The 13,357-nt window shown below is 53.2% G+C and overlaps 1 protein-coding gene across 3 annotated transcripts in view; it reads right to left on the bottom strand.

The window, feature by feature from the left end:
• Positions 1-1,462: 1,462 nt before the first annotated feature.
• SRGAP2 (SLIT-ROBO Rho GTPase activating protein 2) overlaps positions 1,463-13,357 on the bottom strand; it is a 229,223-nt gene continuing 217,328 nt past the window's right edge. Inside the window, exons 20-24 of one of the 3 annotated variants that reach the window (XM_012726849.1) lie at positions 12,144-12,324; positions 10,532-10,678; positions 7,009-7,333; positions 6,206-6,300; positions 4,623-4,708 (exon numbers count right to left, since the gene is read on the bottom strand). In XM_012726849.1, coding sequence (XP_012582303.1) covers positions 6,211-6,300; positions 7,009-7,333; positions 10,532-10,678; positions 12,144-12,324 — 743 coding nt within the window. In that variant the 3' untranslated portion in view covers positions 4,623-4,708; positions 6,206-6,210. Of the gene's footprint in view, positions 4,709-6,205; positions 6,301-7,008; positions 7,334-10,531; positions 11,379-12,143; positions 12,325-13,357 lie in introns of those variants that run through there. The other 2 variants (XM_004685564.2, XM_012726850.1) reach the window with 2 other exon arrangements.

Here is a 13,357-nt window from a genome sequence, read left to right as displayed (position 1 = left end):
CTAAGCCACAGGGTGCAGCTGACTCCTCTTGTCTCCCCACTGCTCCCCTCAGCAGTATTTCAGTATATCTGCCTGTTCTGCTCCCCACAGTCTCTGGTGAGTCAGCTCACCCCTTTTACCTACACCCCAGTCTTGTACAAAATAAATATTAAATAAAGAAAAGAAACAAGCTCCAGTATCTGTATCTTCTGTCAGCAGCATGTGACCTTACTCGGCCGCAGGGATGTGCATCTCTGGGTTGACAGGGGAGCCTCTGGCGTAGGTAATCTGCCAGTGTTGCAAACCCAGAGGAAAGCAAGCGTCACATACCTATGGAGGTAAATAATCGCGTAATCACTAAGACTGCTTTCTAAATTCACACCAACCTGGCCTCTATTTTTGGTTTTGATTAGGATGGAAGGACCTGCGTTCAACTATTTCATTGTCTCGTGTTTCCATGGAGCGCCCCTTAGAATAGATGAGCTATGAAACTCCCCAAAGCCCACCGACGCTTTGGGGCCCCCTGGAAAGGCCCTGGGGTGTCTGCTCCTTCACCTCCATCGCACAGCGCACACTGCGCGGCCTAGTGCTATCTCCGGAAGTGCCGTCTCTGGAAGTGAACCTGCGGAGCAGGTGCACAGTAGCCTCAGCTATGGCTTTCCCAAGACCAAGCGGCCAGCGAGTGAAGCTCAAGGAATATCAATAGCTCTATCATTGAGGGGTTGGGGACGAGGAGGACAGGTTGGGGGCAAAAGAGTTGACTAAAGGATACACAGAGAACAGAGGGAGACATTAAAGAGGACACGGGGCCTGGCCCGGGGTGAGATGCAGTCCCTGTGGGCACTATTCCTGGGCAAGTACACAACACGTGTGATCCAGCCCAGTGGCTTCATTCAGACCAAGCACAGGCCCACTTAAAAGTGTGGCCCCAGGGGATGTAGGGTACATTTTAAGAGAGAGCTGAGTAACTCTGAATAACTTCACCCCAAAACTAAAGGAGAAAAAGCATTTCCTGTACACCGGCTATACCCCCCACTAAGCATGTAGGTTAGGGGTTACCCTGGGCAGAGATTCAGCACTTTGATGGTGAAAGCAAGCCCATGGCTGAGACTGCCATGCTTTGGAGCCACTGCGCAGGCCCCGCTTGTTCCAGAGGAGGAAGTGAGCAGAGCTAGAGAAGGTGGGTTCTCTGAAGGAAGCGGTTCTCATGGCAACACACTGCCCAATGGGGAACCCGGAGACTTCCGACAGAACCTCTTGAGTTTCCTCATGTGGGCTAGATGCAAAGGCCGGGGAAAAATGCACACTCTGAATGCACCTGTGCTGTGGCCGCCGGGAGGGAGAAGGCGGCTGGCTCGAGGCCACTCCACTCCTCCTGTTGCTCGGCAGGATCCTTCAGAGCAGATGGAGCCAACCCCCTCCTGGGCAGTGGACTCCCAGCTTGGAGCGTTCGGGGAGCAGAGAAGGTAGACGAACTGCGGCATCGAAACCTAAAAACGTATTTTATTTTGAAGTTGTGCTTTGGATTTTCCCCAATCCAACATGTGTTGTGACAGTCTTAAGTTCACACAAAGCATCTCCAAGCATACATACAATATTCCAGTTATCAACACTATTTTAAAGAATATACCATTTTACACAAATGTGACATACAAGTCAGACGCCACAATATTGCAATTCCCTGGAAGATCTAACTTCTCTTCTGAAGGTGAAGGACACACACCCAGCCTTCCAGTGGTCTGTTCATCTTGCTGCTGGCATTATCGCTCCTCCTCTCCTTGGGGAGAAACTGGGGTGCCCTGAGGAGGTTGGCTGAGACCAGTGTTTCCAGTTTACAGGCTGTCAGCTGCAAACTCCTGTTTTCCAAATTGGGATGCTGGTGGCTCCCGCCCACCTTTGCTCCCCAAAGACTGCCCCTTCAGAGTCCACAGCAAGCGATGAACCTGCTCCTTGGGGTGCTCAGTGGGCTTTGGGAAGCATTGTGCTGGTTTAGGCAAGTGAGTCTGAGGAAGACCAGTCTCCTGGTCAGCCCGGTCTCCTGGTCAGCCCAGCCCGGGCAGCTCCTTTTGGCTTTTCTTGTAGAAATTGCATCACGCAACCCGGATTCCAGTTGACGGCAACAGTGCTGCTGAGAACGACTCTCCTTTTAGGGGTTCCTAGTCCCCTCGAAAGGACCAACCCATAGGCGCAGGAGCACCAGAGAAGGGAAGACAACTTGGCCCCCCGGAGCTGGGGAAGGGCGCCCACTCACACCTTGCTCAGTTTATGATGTGAATCAGCAGGCGGACCCTGGCCCAGGGGAGGTGGACACAGTCGTGAGCAGGGCTGAGAGTAAGGCAGGAGCAACAGAACAGGCCTAACGTGTGGTCGCTCAGAGAGCGTGGCTTTCGCTCTCTTAGGAGTGTGCTGCAGAGGGGAAGGTGGGCGGGGGCACCCGTTTGGAGGAGTGGAGCAGAGGAATGTAAAGTAAAGGACGGGGTTTCATTTTCGGCAAGGAACAGGCCTTGGGGACGAAAGCCCCACGGCTGGCACAGGCCTGTGTAAGTCCAGCGGAAAGACCAGGACAGGCTGCTACGCAGAGCGACAGAGGCCAAGAGGCCGCAGACAGTGGCGCGTCACAGGGGCCAACCTGCTTTCTCAGGGGAGCTCTTCGCTTCTCTCTCTTGGACTGGTTTTCCTGGTGTTGTAGGTTATTCCCCCAACGAGCCATTTCCTACAACGCTCCCTCATACAGAGTGAGGAATACCTCGCCACTCTCCAGAGTCAGCTACCAACTTGAAAATGTTGGTCCCAAGAGGATCTTCTAGGCTTAACAAAAGGAAATTCAAATTTTCCTATCTCTACAGCAACTTGGCATCTCTCCTGAACTACAGAAAATATGATGGTTAAAAGTGCAGTTTGAAAACCAGAAAACAGAAGAGGAATGGGTTTTTGCTTTAACTCAAGCAGTTGTCTGGTACCCACGAGCCTGGGGAGGGCGCCCCAGTCCTGGTCCTTCGGGGAGAGCAGGTGCGGGGAGCCGGCCCACAGGCACTGGGTTTGGGGACTGGATTAAAGACGTGTGTGGCATTTTCCCTGACGGAGGGGAGCCAGGGAAAAAGGCCAAAGGAGGGCCATTCGGCATCTTATTTTTTATTTTCTTCAAATTCTGTCCTTGGGAAGACTTTGGCAGCCATGTGGCCAAAGCTCCCTTAGTTGTCCTTTTTTGGAGAAAAGTGGCTTTAAGGGACAGAGTCTCTCTTCACTGTCCCTAGGGCTTTCGAAGCCCTCGTTGCTCTCTGAAGAGAGCCCTCGTGGAGTAACAATACCAGGGTGAGAAGTTTTGTTCATCTGGGAACAATTTGGCAAGGTGAATTTTATTTTTTAATAGGTCGGTGAACATTATGTCTTAAGTGTCCCCAGAAGTGGGAGGAAGGACTCATTTCTTACCTTTTCCAAACCTGCCATAAACATAGTAAAACTCTCTCAAACGCTTCTTACCCTAAAAGGAACCACTTATAAAACTGTCTTTGTACAGGAAAATGTCTTGTATGGAAAACGGTCCATCAGAGACAAAGCTAGGAATCCAAGAAATGGCTATACATTCAGAAAAACCTCAGAAGTCCCGTAGTAAGATTGGGATTATAGTTCTAGAGGATGGAGCAGAGCAAAAGCAAACACTATTCACACCAACGAAAGAAGACTGAGTGAGCCCCAACCCCCCCCACAAATGGCAGGAACGGCTCCCTCCTGCTCAATCTCATGTGATGGAGAAGTTCTCTGGCCAGACAGAACAAGATGCGGAACGGAAAGAGACCCCTGGTGGCCGCTGTGTGAACTGCACGGTAGCGGACAGGCTGTCAGACCAGGAGAGGGCTTGGGGAAGGGGACTAGAGTCTAGGTGAGGGAGAGAAGGGGAGAGAGAGGGAGTGTGTGTGTGTGAGGGGGCGGGGTAGGGGGGAGCACACACAAAGAACGGGCTATATATGACTCGCTATAATCAGTACCCAAAACAAGTGCCACTGGGCGCCGGTGTCAGCAGTCACCTGGTCAGGCGCCCGCGTCCCCAGGCCCTGCCGCGCCAGGCTCCACAGTGCCCGAGGCTGAAGACATCGCTGGCTAACCTACGAGAAAGCTTGCACCGCTGGCTGAGCACTTCAAGGGGGGCGACAGGGAGACAGGGGCAGCGGGAGGGGCAGGGAGGTAATGAGGGCTTCATTCTCATGGTTTTGAGTGATGGGGAGGCTAATTCCGGCATGTACAAATGAGAATCTAATTTTTTAATTTAAGTCCCCAAGCAAGTTAAATAGGAAGATTTTAATAACAGTCGCTCTAGTCCCCTTCTAGAACAATTAAATTACATTCCTCAGACAGTACAAGACTTGTCTGTGGACTGCGGGGAAGCTGATGAGTTGACACCAGGACTAGTGGCATTTGTTTTGGGGAAGACAGTGGGCTTGGGGCGCGTGGCAGGGGGCTTGACTGGGGCAGCCATTTTGACAGACTTGACAGGCCGGAAGGCGCAGGCGATGTCCCCTGCGGTGCTGGCGCTGCGCTGGAAGGCGGGCTCGGGGTCCTTGAGGAGCTGGGTGTGCAGGGGGCTGGAGGGCTCTGATGTGGGGGCCACCACTGGGGAGGTTTTGAGGGGCTCCAAGGTGTCCAGTACCACATCAGGGGTGTGTTTGACGCTGCTCTGCCGCTCCAGTTCCCGCAGCTCATTCAGGGCAGAGTTCATAGTTGCCTCAATATCCTGCAAAACAGGAAAAAGGACGGGGAGAGGCAAATGTGGGGTGAAATCGTGAGGACCCTATTTCAAGAACACCAGCCAAATTAGGACACAGACTGTAAGGCGATGGCTGGACTTGATCAAAACCCTTGAACATATGAACTCTGGGAGTGGGGTGGGGGAGGGGAGAAGCAGACAGAGATTCTCATTATCACGAGCTTTTCCTTTAGAGGTTGAGATGACACTTAAGGATGCTGAGATTCAGAGAGACAGAAGCGTTTCTGGATGAAGGGATGTATGATCCCGGGGGGAGGGCAGACACTGAGTGGCCAGGAGTAGGGTCCATTATCCAATTCCTTCCACTTTTCTATATGCTTGAAATTGTACATAATAAACTCCTTTTTAAAAAGTTGCTAGATTGGCAAAATCAACAGGCAACTCTAAATCAGAGACATTCTGCAGCATGGAGAGGGAGAGGGATCAAAACGGGTGGGAAGAGCATCAGGACTCTGGTGATGGGACAGGGGTGAATTGGTTGTGGGAGTTTTATGGGGACTACACCTGAGAAGAGAAAGCATACATCGGACAAAAGTGAAGAATGATGTAAAATAGATGTAAAATTGAAAAAGTGGCTAGATTTAAAGTATGACCTTTGTTCTCTTATGCTTCAAGGGCTGAGGAAGGGTTCAGGAGCCCTGGCCCTGAAGATCCATCAGGACAGGGCCCCCCCTCCCTGCCCCATCCCATGGGAGGGCACAAATTCATGAGGCCCCTTTCAACTACCCATCACCATGAAGGGGCAGGAGAGTCACCAGCAGGGGGAGCCAGAGCCCACACAGGTGAGTCACCAGCAAGTGACAGAGGAACACACTCAAGACCCAGGAAGGGACAGACCAGCTTGGGGGGGGGGGGGTCGGGGGGCCTCAAGGCAGAACCCAAGAACCGTTCTATGCAGCCAACCAGCTACCTCCCAGGGAAACCTCCCAGCTCCCTCCCTCTTTCCCCATATCCCATAGGAGCCTGGCACCCCTACACCCCAACAGGGCTCCTCCTTCAGTACTGGGCTTGTTTCTGGGCTGATTCTTTGTCCTACAGGGTGATCATGCTTCCTGCTGACAGTATTTTAAGCACACTCATCCCCACGATGTCCTCACACCTCAAAGGTGCTCAGGCAGGTCTGTCTCTTGTCCCTCCCTGGAACTAGTGCCTGTGCTAGCTGTGCAGCTATCCTGACATTTCTATTAACACCTGGTCAGAGAGGGAGCTGGGAGGATCCCCAGGGCGCAAGGCAGATTGCAGCCAAGAGCTGAAGAACAGGCACAGAAACAGGAGGCTAGCGAAGCCAAGACAGCTCAGGCCCACAGCCTCACGCCGGGCTTGCCAGTGCCGCCGCCCCTAAGCAGAGTACCACATTTAAGCCAACAGACCTTACCCCGCCTCTGCACCCCCTGGAAGGTGGGGTAAGGAGAATCTCAACCAGGCTGAGAGATAAAAGGCTCACAGCGAGCCCTCAGTTCCTACCTGGTCTAATGAAAATGATAGACTTGGGAGAGGCGTCTGAGTGGACTGCTTGGAGTGGCCCCGGCAGCCGGATTTTTAGAGGTAGGGTTGGATCTCTGATATTTCATGGAAAACAGAGACTCATCAGTGTAACACATTCATGCAGGCAGGCCCTGTAAGTGGTAGCTTGTCTCCCCTGCAACTGGAGATGGGGCTAGACACCCTCCTGGTATTTGACACTCTCGAGGCAGGTTTTTGGGGCCTTCAAAACCAGGAGCAGACTATCTGTGATCACCAACCTGCCACTAGGGACAGAAATTAGCCTCAGGAAATGGGGTGAGCGGACGGTCAGAGTGATATCAAAATGTGAGCAGAATGACCTCTGCTGTGTGACTGGCTTGGGCCGTCCCAGGTGGAATGACAGTGCAGATCCCTGCAAGGTCAGGGCATCACTTGGGGAGCCTCAAAGGTCTTGGACTAGGGTCTGAAGCCCTGAAACCCACTTGGAATCTATTGGGAAACTCAACCTATAACTGACAGCTTTAGAAAGAACACTAGCCCTGCAAGCAGCCTACAGTAGACCAAGAAGCCTAAGTCTTTGATTTTGTCTTTAAGCACCTTTTGGGGAGAAGCCAGGGCACCCTGAGGAGGTCACTAAGTTCTTTGGAAAGCTGTCCTCGCCGGTCCAGGTGTATGACAGCTCCTGGACTCAGTGTGCAACAGACAAAGCACCTCTGCTTTGGGTCACGTTGTGACTGGCCTGGGTGTTCCAGGCGGAGTGACAGTGCAGACCCCTGCAATGTCTGGGCAGAGCCCCCGGTTACCTGTGCAATGACCTCAGGGTCCATGGGCCGATGATTATTGAAGCTCTTTGACCTTCCCGCCGTCACTGCCTTCCGGATCTGGGGACTCTCCAGCCGGTTCTTCAGGGACGAGTGGCGGCTGATGGAGTTGAGGCTCCCGTGCCCGCTGATGGAACACTTATCTGGCCCCTCCTTGGGGAGGCTCTGGCTCAGGATGGGCTGTGAGGATGGACGGCAGCCAGCCCCCACCCCCGGGGAGGCAGAGTCAGTCAAGGGACTGCTCAGCCCGTGGCCGTCGCTCCGAAATGTTTTCCGGATGCTCCCAGATTCCGGCCGTTTCCTTTGCCTTCAATCACAAACAGAAAGGGCAGTGTGATCAGGGCGTCTGGCTCTGAGGAAGCAGGACAGATGCCCAGGGACACGGCGGAGAGGGCCACGGAGCCCTCTTTGTATCCGCCAAGCGCCTGCTCCCTGCCTCCCCCCAGCACAGGAGATGCATACTCACTTGGCGGTCGTGGGCGCTGAGTGCGCAGGATGTGAGGTGCTGTCAGGGGAAAGTGGAGGTTATGTGAAAGTTTCGAATGGGAGACAGATGCACGAGAAGGCCCCTCGCGACTTGCGGTGATCAGAAACCTAAGGCCCTGGGAGAAGAGGAATTCTCGCCACCACCAAGGAGACAGGGTGCGTGGGTAAGCCGAGAGTCGACTTTTCTGGATGTAAGCATTTCTGAATCCAAATATAAGACGGGGCGCTTAGGGCACTGGTGAGAGACTGTCACTGCTGACTCTGCGACACGTACAGAGGATTTTTCTAGAGGCTGCACTGCTGTGGAGGGAGGGTCAGGTGTGTGCATTTTCTTAGGGTGGAAATACAGGGCACTGGGGGGCTGAATCAGAACCTCTCACGCCTCCACGGTTCACGAAATACTCAGGCAGTGTCCTGCTGACAGGGGTGTCACCTGCTGTGGAATCATTTCATTTTCTCTTGGAACCTTACTAGGAAGCTGTGGCCTTCTGGTTTGGGGTGGGGGCTGGGCAGCTCTGATCTTCACTCTGCTTATGGGAGTTTAGGTTCAAAGAAGGGAAGGAGGGCAGGCCTCTGAGGAGGGGCCAGCCCATGCAGCAGGGGCGGCTCTAAGCCCGGCCTCCTCCTGCTCAGTGGTGAGGCTTCCTCAGCTGCCCCTGGGGCAGGGGCATTGCAGCCACCCCACGAAGCTGTCCGTCCCACCGCCCCAGCAGTTTCAGTCTGAGGCATCAGCCATTGTCCAGCGGACAAAGGATGTCAGAATTTTAGGAAGCTCTGCCGAAATGACTCTCCCTCTGCAAAGTCTCCTCTGGCACCCCAACCCCAAAGGCAGGCAGAGGCGACCCCCCCGCCCCCTTCTGTTCCTCCAGAGCATCTACGGTGCTGCCCTGTCTCTCTGGCACCTGCCTCGGGTTGCGCTGAGACCAGGGCCACCCCGTTTGTCTGAATAGCCAGCATCGTGCTTTGCACAACAGTACATGCTCGGTTGTGTGGAAGTTAAACTGAACAGCTGAATCCTAGTGACTCTTGGCTAATTTCCTTTTTCCAAAATTACTGCAGAGGCAGTTTCGTAGTGTGTCTGGGGCGCCAGGCCCCAGGCCAGGCCTGGGGATGTGGAGAGAGGAAGTCAGGGCTTCTGGTATGGAAGAGTTCAGACTGGTTGGGGGATCTGAGCAAGACTGAGTCCCAGAGCTTTTCAAATTGCTCTGGGAATAGAGAACCAGTGTGTGGAGCTCAGCCTCTCAGAAACGCTTCCTCAAGAGCAGACCTTCAGGTTATGTCTTGGAGGGAGAGAAGCTGGCCACGTGGAGGACAGTAGTTGCGAAGGCTCAGGTGGGAGAGAATGGGGTACTCAGGAGGGGGAAGGTGCTTGGGAGGCTGGGGTGGGCAGGAAGCCAGGCCGGAAGGCAGTTGTGTCCTCAGCAGGGCAGGGCGAGCGGGCTGCCCTCTCCACTGCCCGGCTAATGTCCTCTCAGACCCCTGTTTTGACACTGCCTGGCAGGGGGTTCCAGGACCTGCCATGACTTTGCAAAACAGATGTTCTCTACAATTCCTTTGTACAAATGGCATCAAATAGATGACGGTTTAAGAATATGTAGCTAACTAATTCACTGAACAGTCTCTCCACCAATCCCACTTGGTTTCTGGGTTAATTATAGGTGTAAGACCTTATGATATAGGTGTATAATCAACACAGACTTGTAAATAAGGAAAAAAAAATGATTAGCTCAGTTATTTTCACTAGCTTGCCCTCCCAGCGGGACAATACGCTGGAGGGAAATACATAAAATCCTCGTTTTTTTTTTTTTTTACTGGTTTGCCTTAAATTATAACTACACTGACTAAATTAGCTGAACAAGCTACTTGACTAACTGGAGGGTGGAAGAGATGGAAAAGAGCCACGTGCCCCGACCGCTCCCCTGCTGCCGTCTGATTGGAAAAAAGCCAAGAGATCTGGGCGACCTGGTGCAGTTTAAAAACAACAAGCATCTTTTATTCTCCTTCCAGTTTCAGTGTCCAGAGGCTACGGTTAACAGGTTTTCAATGTGCAAATCATTTCATTCCTCCAGAGTCAGAGGGGAATAGAAACTGTGTATCATGTCCAGTCCGAATGCATCAGGAGCGCCCTGGGGCTCGTCATCCCCTGGCACTGCGCCAGGTTTCAGGGTCTGGCGGAAAGAGGTCTGTAGGCTTTGGGACTGGGTGTCTGGCCCCTTGAGATGAGATTACTTCTCCAATAACCTGAATGTCTCTAGGGAGGCGGCAGCACACGGCGTGGAATCCCTCCAGACAGCCAGATCGGGTGTGGGTGGAGGTAAAACCCTGGACGTTGCTAACAGCCACAGTGAAAGCTGGGGCGCAGTGAGAGCCTGCTGGACAGGAGGGGGCTACACGGGCTGACAGGGCAGTGGGGGACAGAGGGCTGAAGCACTAAGGAAACGGACGTCGTTTCTGCCGATGTGAAAGGACAGAAGGGAAGGGGGTGGGGAGCTAAGCAATGAACAAAGAGCTCAGGACACAGCTTTCCTGGGGGCACCGTGCTCCTTTCCTCCTCAGGTGTGAATGCGGGACAGGGCAGAAACAGACACATGATGTCAAAGAGCCACCTGGGCAGAGAGGAGCCCAGGTAAAGCCGCGAGAGACCTCAGATCTTCAGACAGACAAGGGCCAAGGAGGCCATCAGAGACCATTGTCTGAGAGCGAAGGCACATCTGAGAAACAGTGCGGAACCTGGTCACATAAAGTGGCCAAGGTTTTGGCAGCCGGCGGCCGGGAAGGTCTGAGCTGACAGACGCTGCGGGACAGGCCTCAGTGCCCTCCCGGCAGGCAGCCACTGGCTGAGGCCTGGCCCTGCTGCCTCAGCCCTGTCTGCCTTGAAGCAGCAATGAGTACATGCGAACTGTGAGGCCGGGGAGCCGGAGCACTACGCGCAACACAGGAAAGGAGGGGGTTAGGCCAGGGGGTGAGGCTGGGTGTTGCAAGTCATTCAGGGGAGCAGAAAATGAAAAGCAGAGCTTACTTGTTGATGTTTGCAAGATAAATATCAGCTACATGACCCCCACTGGGACAGCTGGCCCCCGCTCTGGCTGTCACCTTTTCTTCAGGTGGCTCAGAAATGACCTCAATCTCAGACTTGGGGCTGGACCTCTCCACGACACCGTCCTCGCTGGGGGAGAAGGAGCAGGCAGGCAGGCAGGAAGGGAAACAACAACACAAAAAGCAGCGTTAAATCGGCAAGATGGCCCCCCGACACACACGCGACCCACAGTGGCTCTGTGGCAGCGACTCCTGGCAGGGCTGGCACTGGGGGCAGAGGCGAGGGTGCCTATGGCCTCTGGAGGGTGCTTTAAATAAAAATAAATACTCCCACTGGCTTCTGTGGGATCCTCAGCTCCTCCAGAAAGCTGAGCTAGGGGACACTTGGATGCGAGGAAGCTGCCTTCTCCCCCACGCTGCTCTCCTGGGGCCACTGTGGTGGGGCCACCTCCTGGGAAGGAGGCTGTGCGTCCAGGGTGGTTTATCTGCTGAGGTCCCGAGCTTGCGGGTAAGCCAGGCGCTTGCAGCAGCTCCAGGAGGCCGGGCGGAGGCCGGACAGCAGCTCTGTCGTTCCCGCTTAGAGCGTCCAGCTGGTCCCAGGTCTCGCCACTGCTCTCCTGGCCCCTCTGACTACTGATGACAAAGAAAGCCCCTTCTCCCCCACAATTCATCTTCTCTCCATTGTAGTGAAGTCATAATGCTAAATTTGGGAGAGTTCTGTCCACGCACAGATGCCACCAGGTTGGCGATGTTATCAACAGAGGGAGGATTTCCCCGCAGAACGAGCCAGGGAGAGGCTGGGAGGGTGCAGACTCACTCAGGAAATCAACCTTTAAAAAATAATATTAAGGGAAGGACTAAAAGCACTGACAGCATTATACTGAGGGAAGGGAGTTGGGGCAGAGGTGGGGGAGGGCAGGCAGGCAGGGGGGCCTGAGGGGTGATGCCTTCCTGCCCAGGTAGGTAACCTCTAGGTTTGGGGGCCAACCAAGAGCCCCAGGCGATGTCTCCAGGATGGGACCTCGCTGCTCACTCTGGTCCCAGACTTCCTCTCCCCTCTGTCCCCCATCTTTTCCCAGTTGACCTTATCTGGGTTAAATGAACTGGGTCACTGGCACAAGGTTATGTAAACTAGATTTCTCCTAGAAAAGTAACTCATCATTTTATTTGCAGATGGAAAAGAGCCATCCTTGGCCCAACAGAATGGGGTGAGCACAATGCTTAAAGAAAAAAAAAAAGAAACCAAAAATGTTTCCCCATCTGATCTTTCCAGAAAGGAAATATATGAGCCCCAACAACACTCTCTGGTTAGCACTCATCAGGTGTAAGTATGGCTGAGGGCTGGCTTGCTGGCAAGACCCAAGGTGATGGGTCGGGGTGGGGGGGTGGGGAGGCAGTGACCTGAAGTGAAACAGAGTGAGACATTAAGAAACAAAGTTCCACTGGGGCTGTGGGCCCTTCAAGGAACTGTCACAAGGATTATGTGGGTACCCCTTGGGGGCTGGTCTCCCTCATTGTCTTAACGCTCCAGAAATCAAGTCTCAAATCCCTCATCATAGCCAGGGACCCCAAAAGGTGCAGAGGGCCCAACGTACGTGTCTTGGACCACGATGTACTGATGGGGGATGAGGCCATCGATGCCGTTGTGCCGGCCTTCCCACCAGTCATCCGAGGCCCGCTGGTACAGCAGCAGGGATGCCCCCTTCTTGAAGGACAGCTCTCGGGCTGTTCGGCCCACGTAGTCAAACTTGGCAATGGCCTCGATGGGCTCACACTCTGAGAGGGTGGGATGGAAAGAAACACTTATTTGCTGGACCCACAGACTCGGGGGTGGTAGTGGAAGGAGCGATTAGCTGGACTTGACAGTGGTGGGGAAGTAACTGGGGAGGAAGTAAGCCAGGGCTGGCCTAGAAAGCAGGCCATTCCCAGAGCTGGGCCCTCTCCCGGAAAGCCCTCTGTGCTCGTCATTGTCTCTCCACCCGGAGCCCTTTCCTTTCTCATCTGCCTGATGACACACAAGTGACAATTTAAATATCACTTGCTGCCCGCAAGTAAGCTCTTCAGTGTTTCACTGTGTTTTATACTAATCTTTAGATTCGCGTTGACCAGACTGCATCTGTAAGCATTACTTCTCTTCTGATGACAGAGCAAGCCCTTAAACTGGAGTCCATTTATTGGTATTGTGTTTTAAATAATTTATGTTATGTATTAATCTGAGTCAAACATAAGTGTTCAGCCACTACACACAAAAAATAACTTGCCCAATTTACTTTCCAGGGAGTAGGACATGAAAATGTGGGCCATCTATGAAGATACACATGACAGGAATCTGGAAACTTGTAAGAGGTTTACAAAGGCGACTTCTTTGTACCATTTTGTGAGCTTCCATCTCCTTGTCTATAAACAAGGATAATAATAATTTCTTCTTCATGAAGTTGTTATGGGAAGTTGAGTCACAACAAATTGTAAGTGCTTAGAACAGAGTTGGGCCTGTCCATAGTAAGGGCTAAATTATTTTTGTCAGCATTGCTATCTGTTCTGGGCACAGGTAGAGGCCAGAGAGCAAAAGGGGAATGACCAGAAATCTTGATCCTGACATTCATATCAGGTCTTCTGAGCAGTGGAGAGAAAAGCTGTTTAAAAATAAGAGCATTGGCCCTCCCTGGTAGCGCAGCGGGTTATAGCACTGCACTAAGAAGATTAAGCCACTTCCTCATGAGTTCAATCCCCGCCTGCCCCGGAGGAGATCCACATGGCGTGGCAGACCTCTCCTGACCCGCCCGATGCTCCCCTCAGCAGTATACTTCTT

Source organism: Condylura cristata, unplaced genomic scaffold (genome assembly GCF_000260355.1).
Source record: "Condylura cristata isolate star-nosed mole 26May11 unplaced genomic scaffold, ConCri1.0 scaffold00018, whole genome shotgun sequence".
Taxonomy (NCBI): domain Eukaryota; kingdom Metazoa; phylum Chordata; class Mammalia; order Eulipotyphla; family Talpidae; genus Condylura; species Condylura cristata.
The sequence above is the reverse complement of the archived record's forward strand: the minus strand, read 5'-3'. Positions and strand labels throughout refer to the sequence as shown.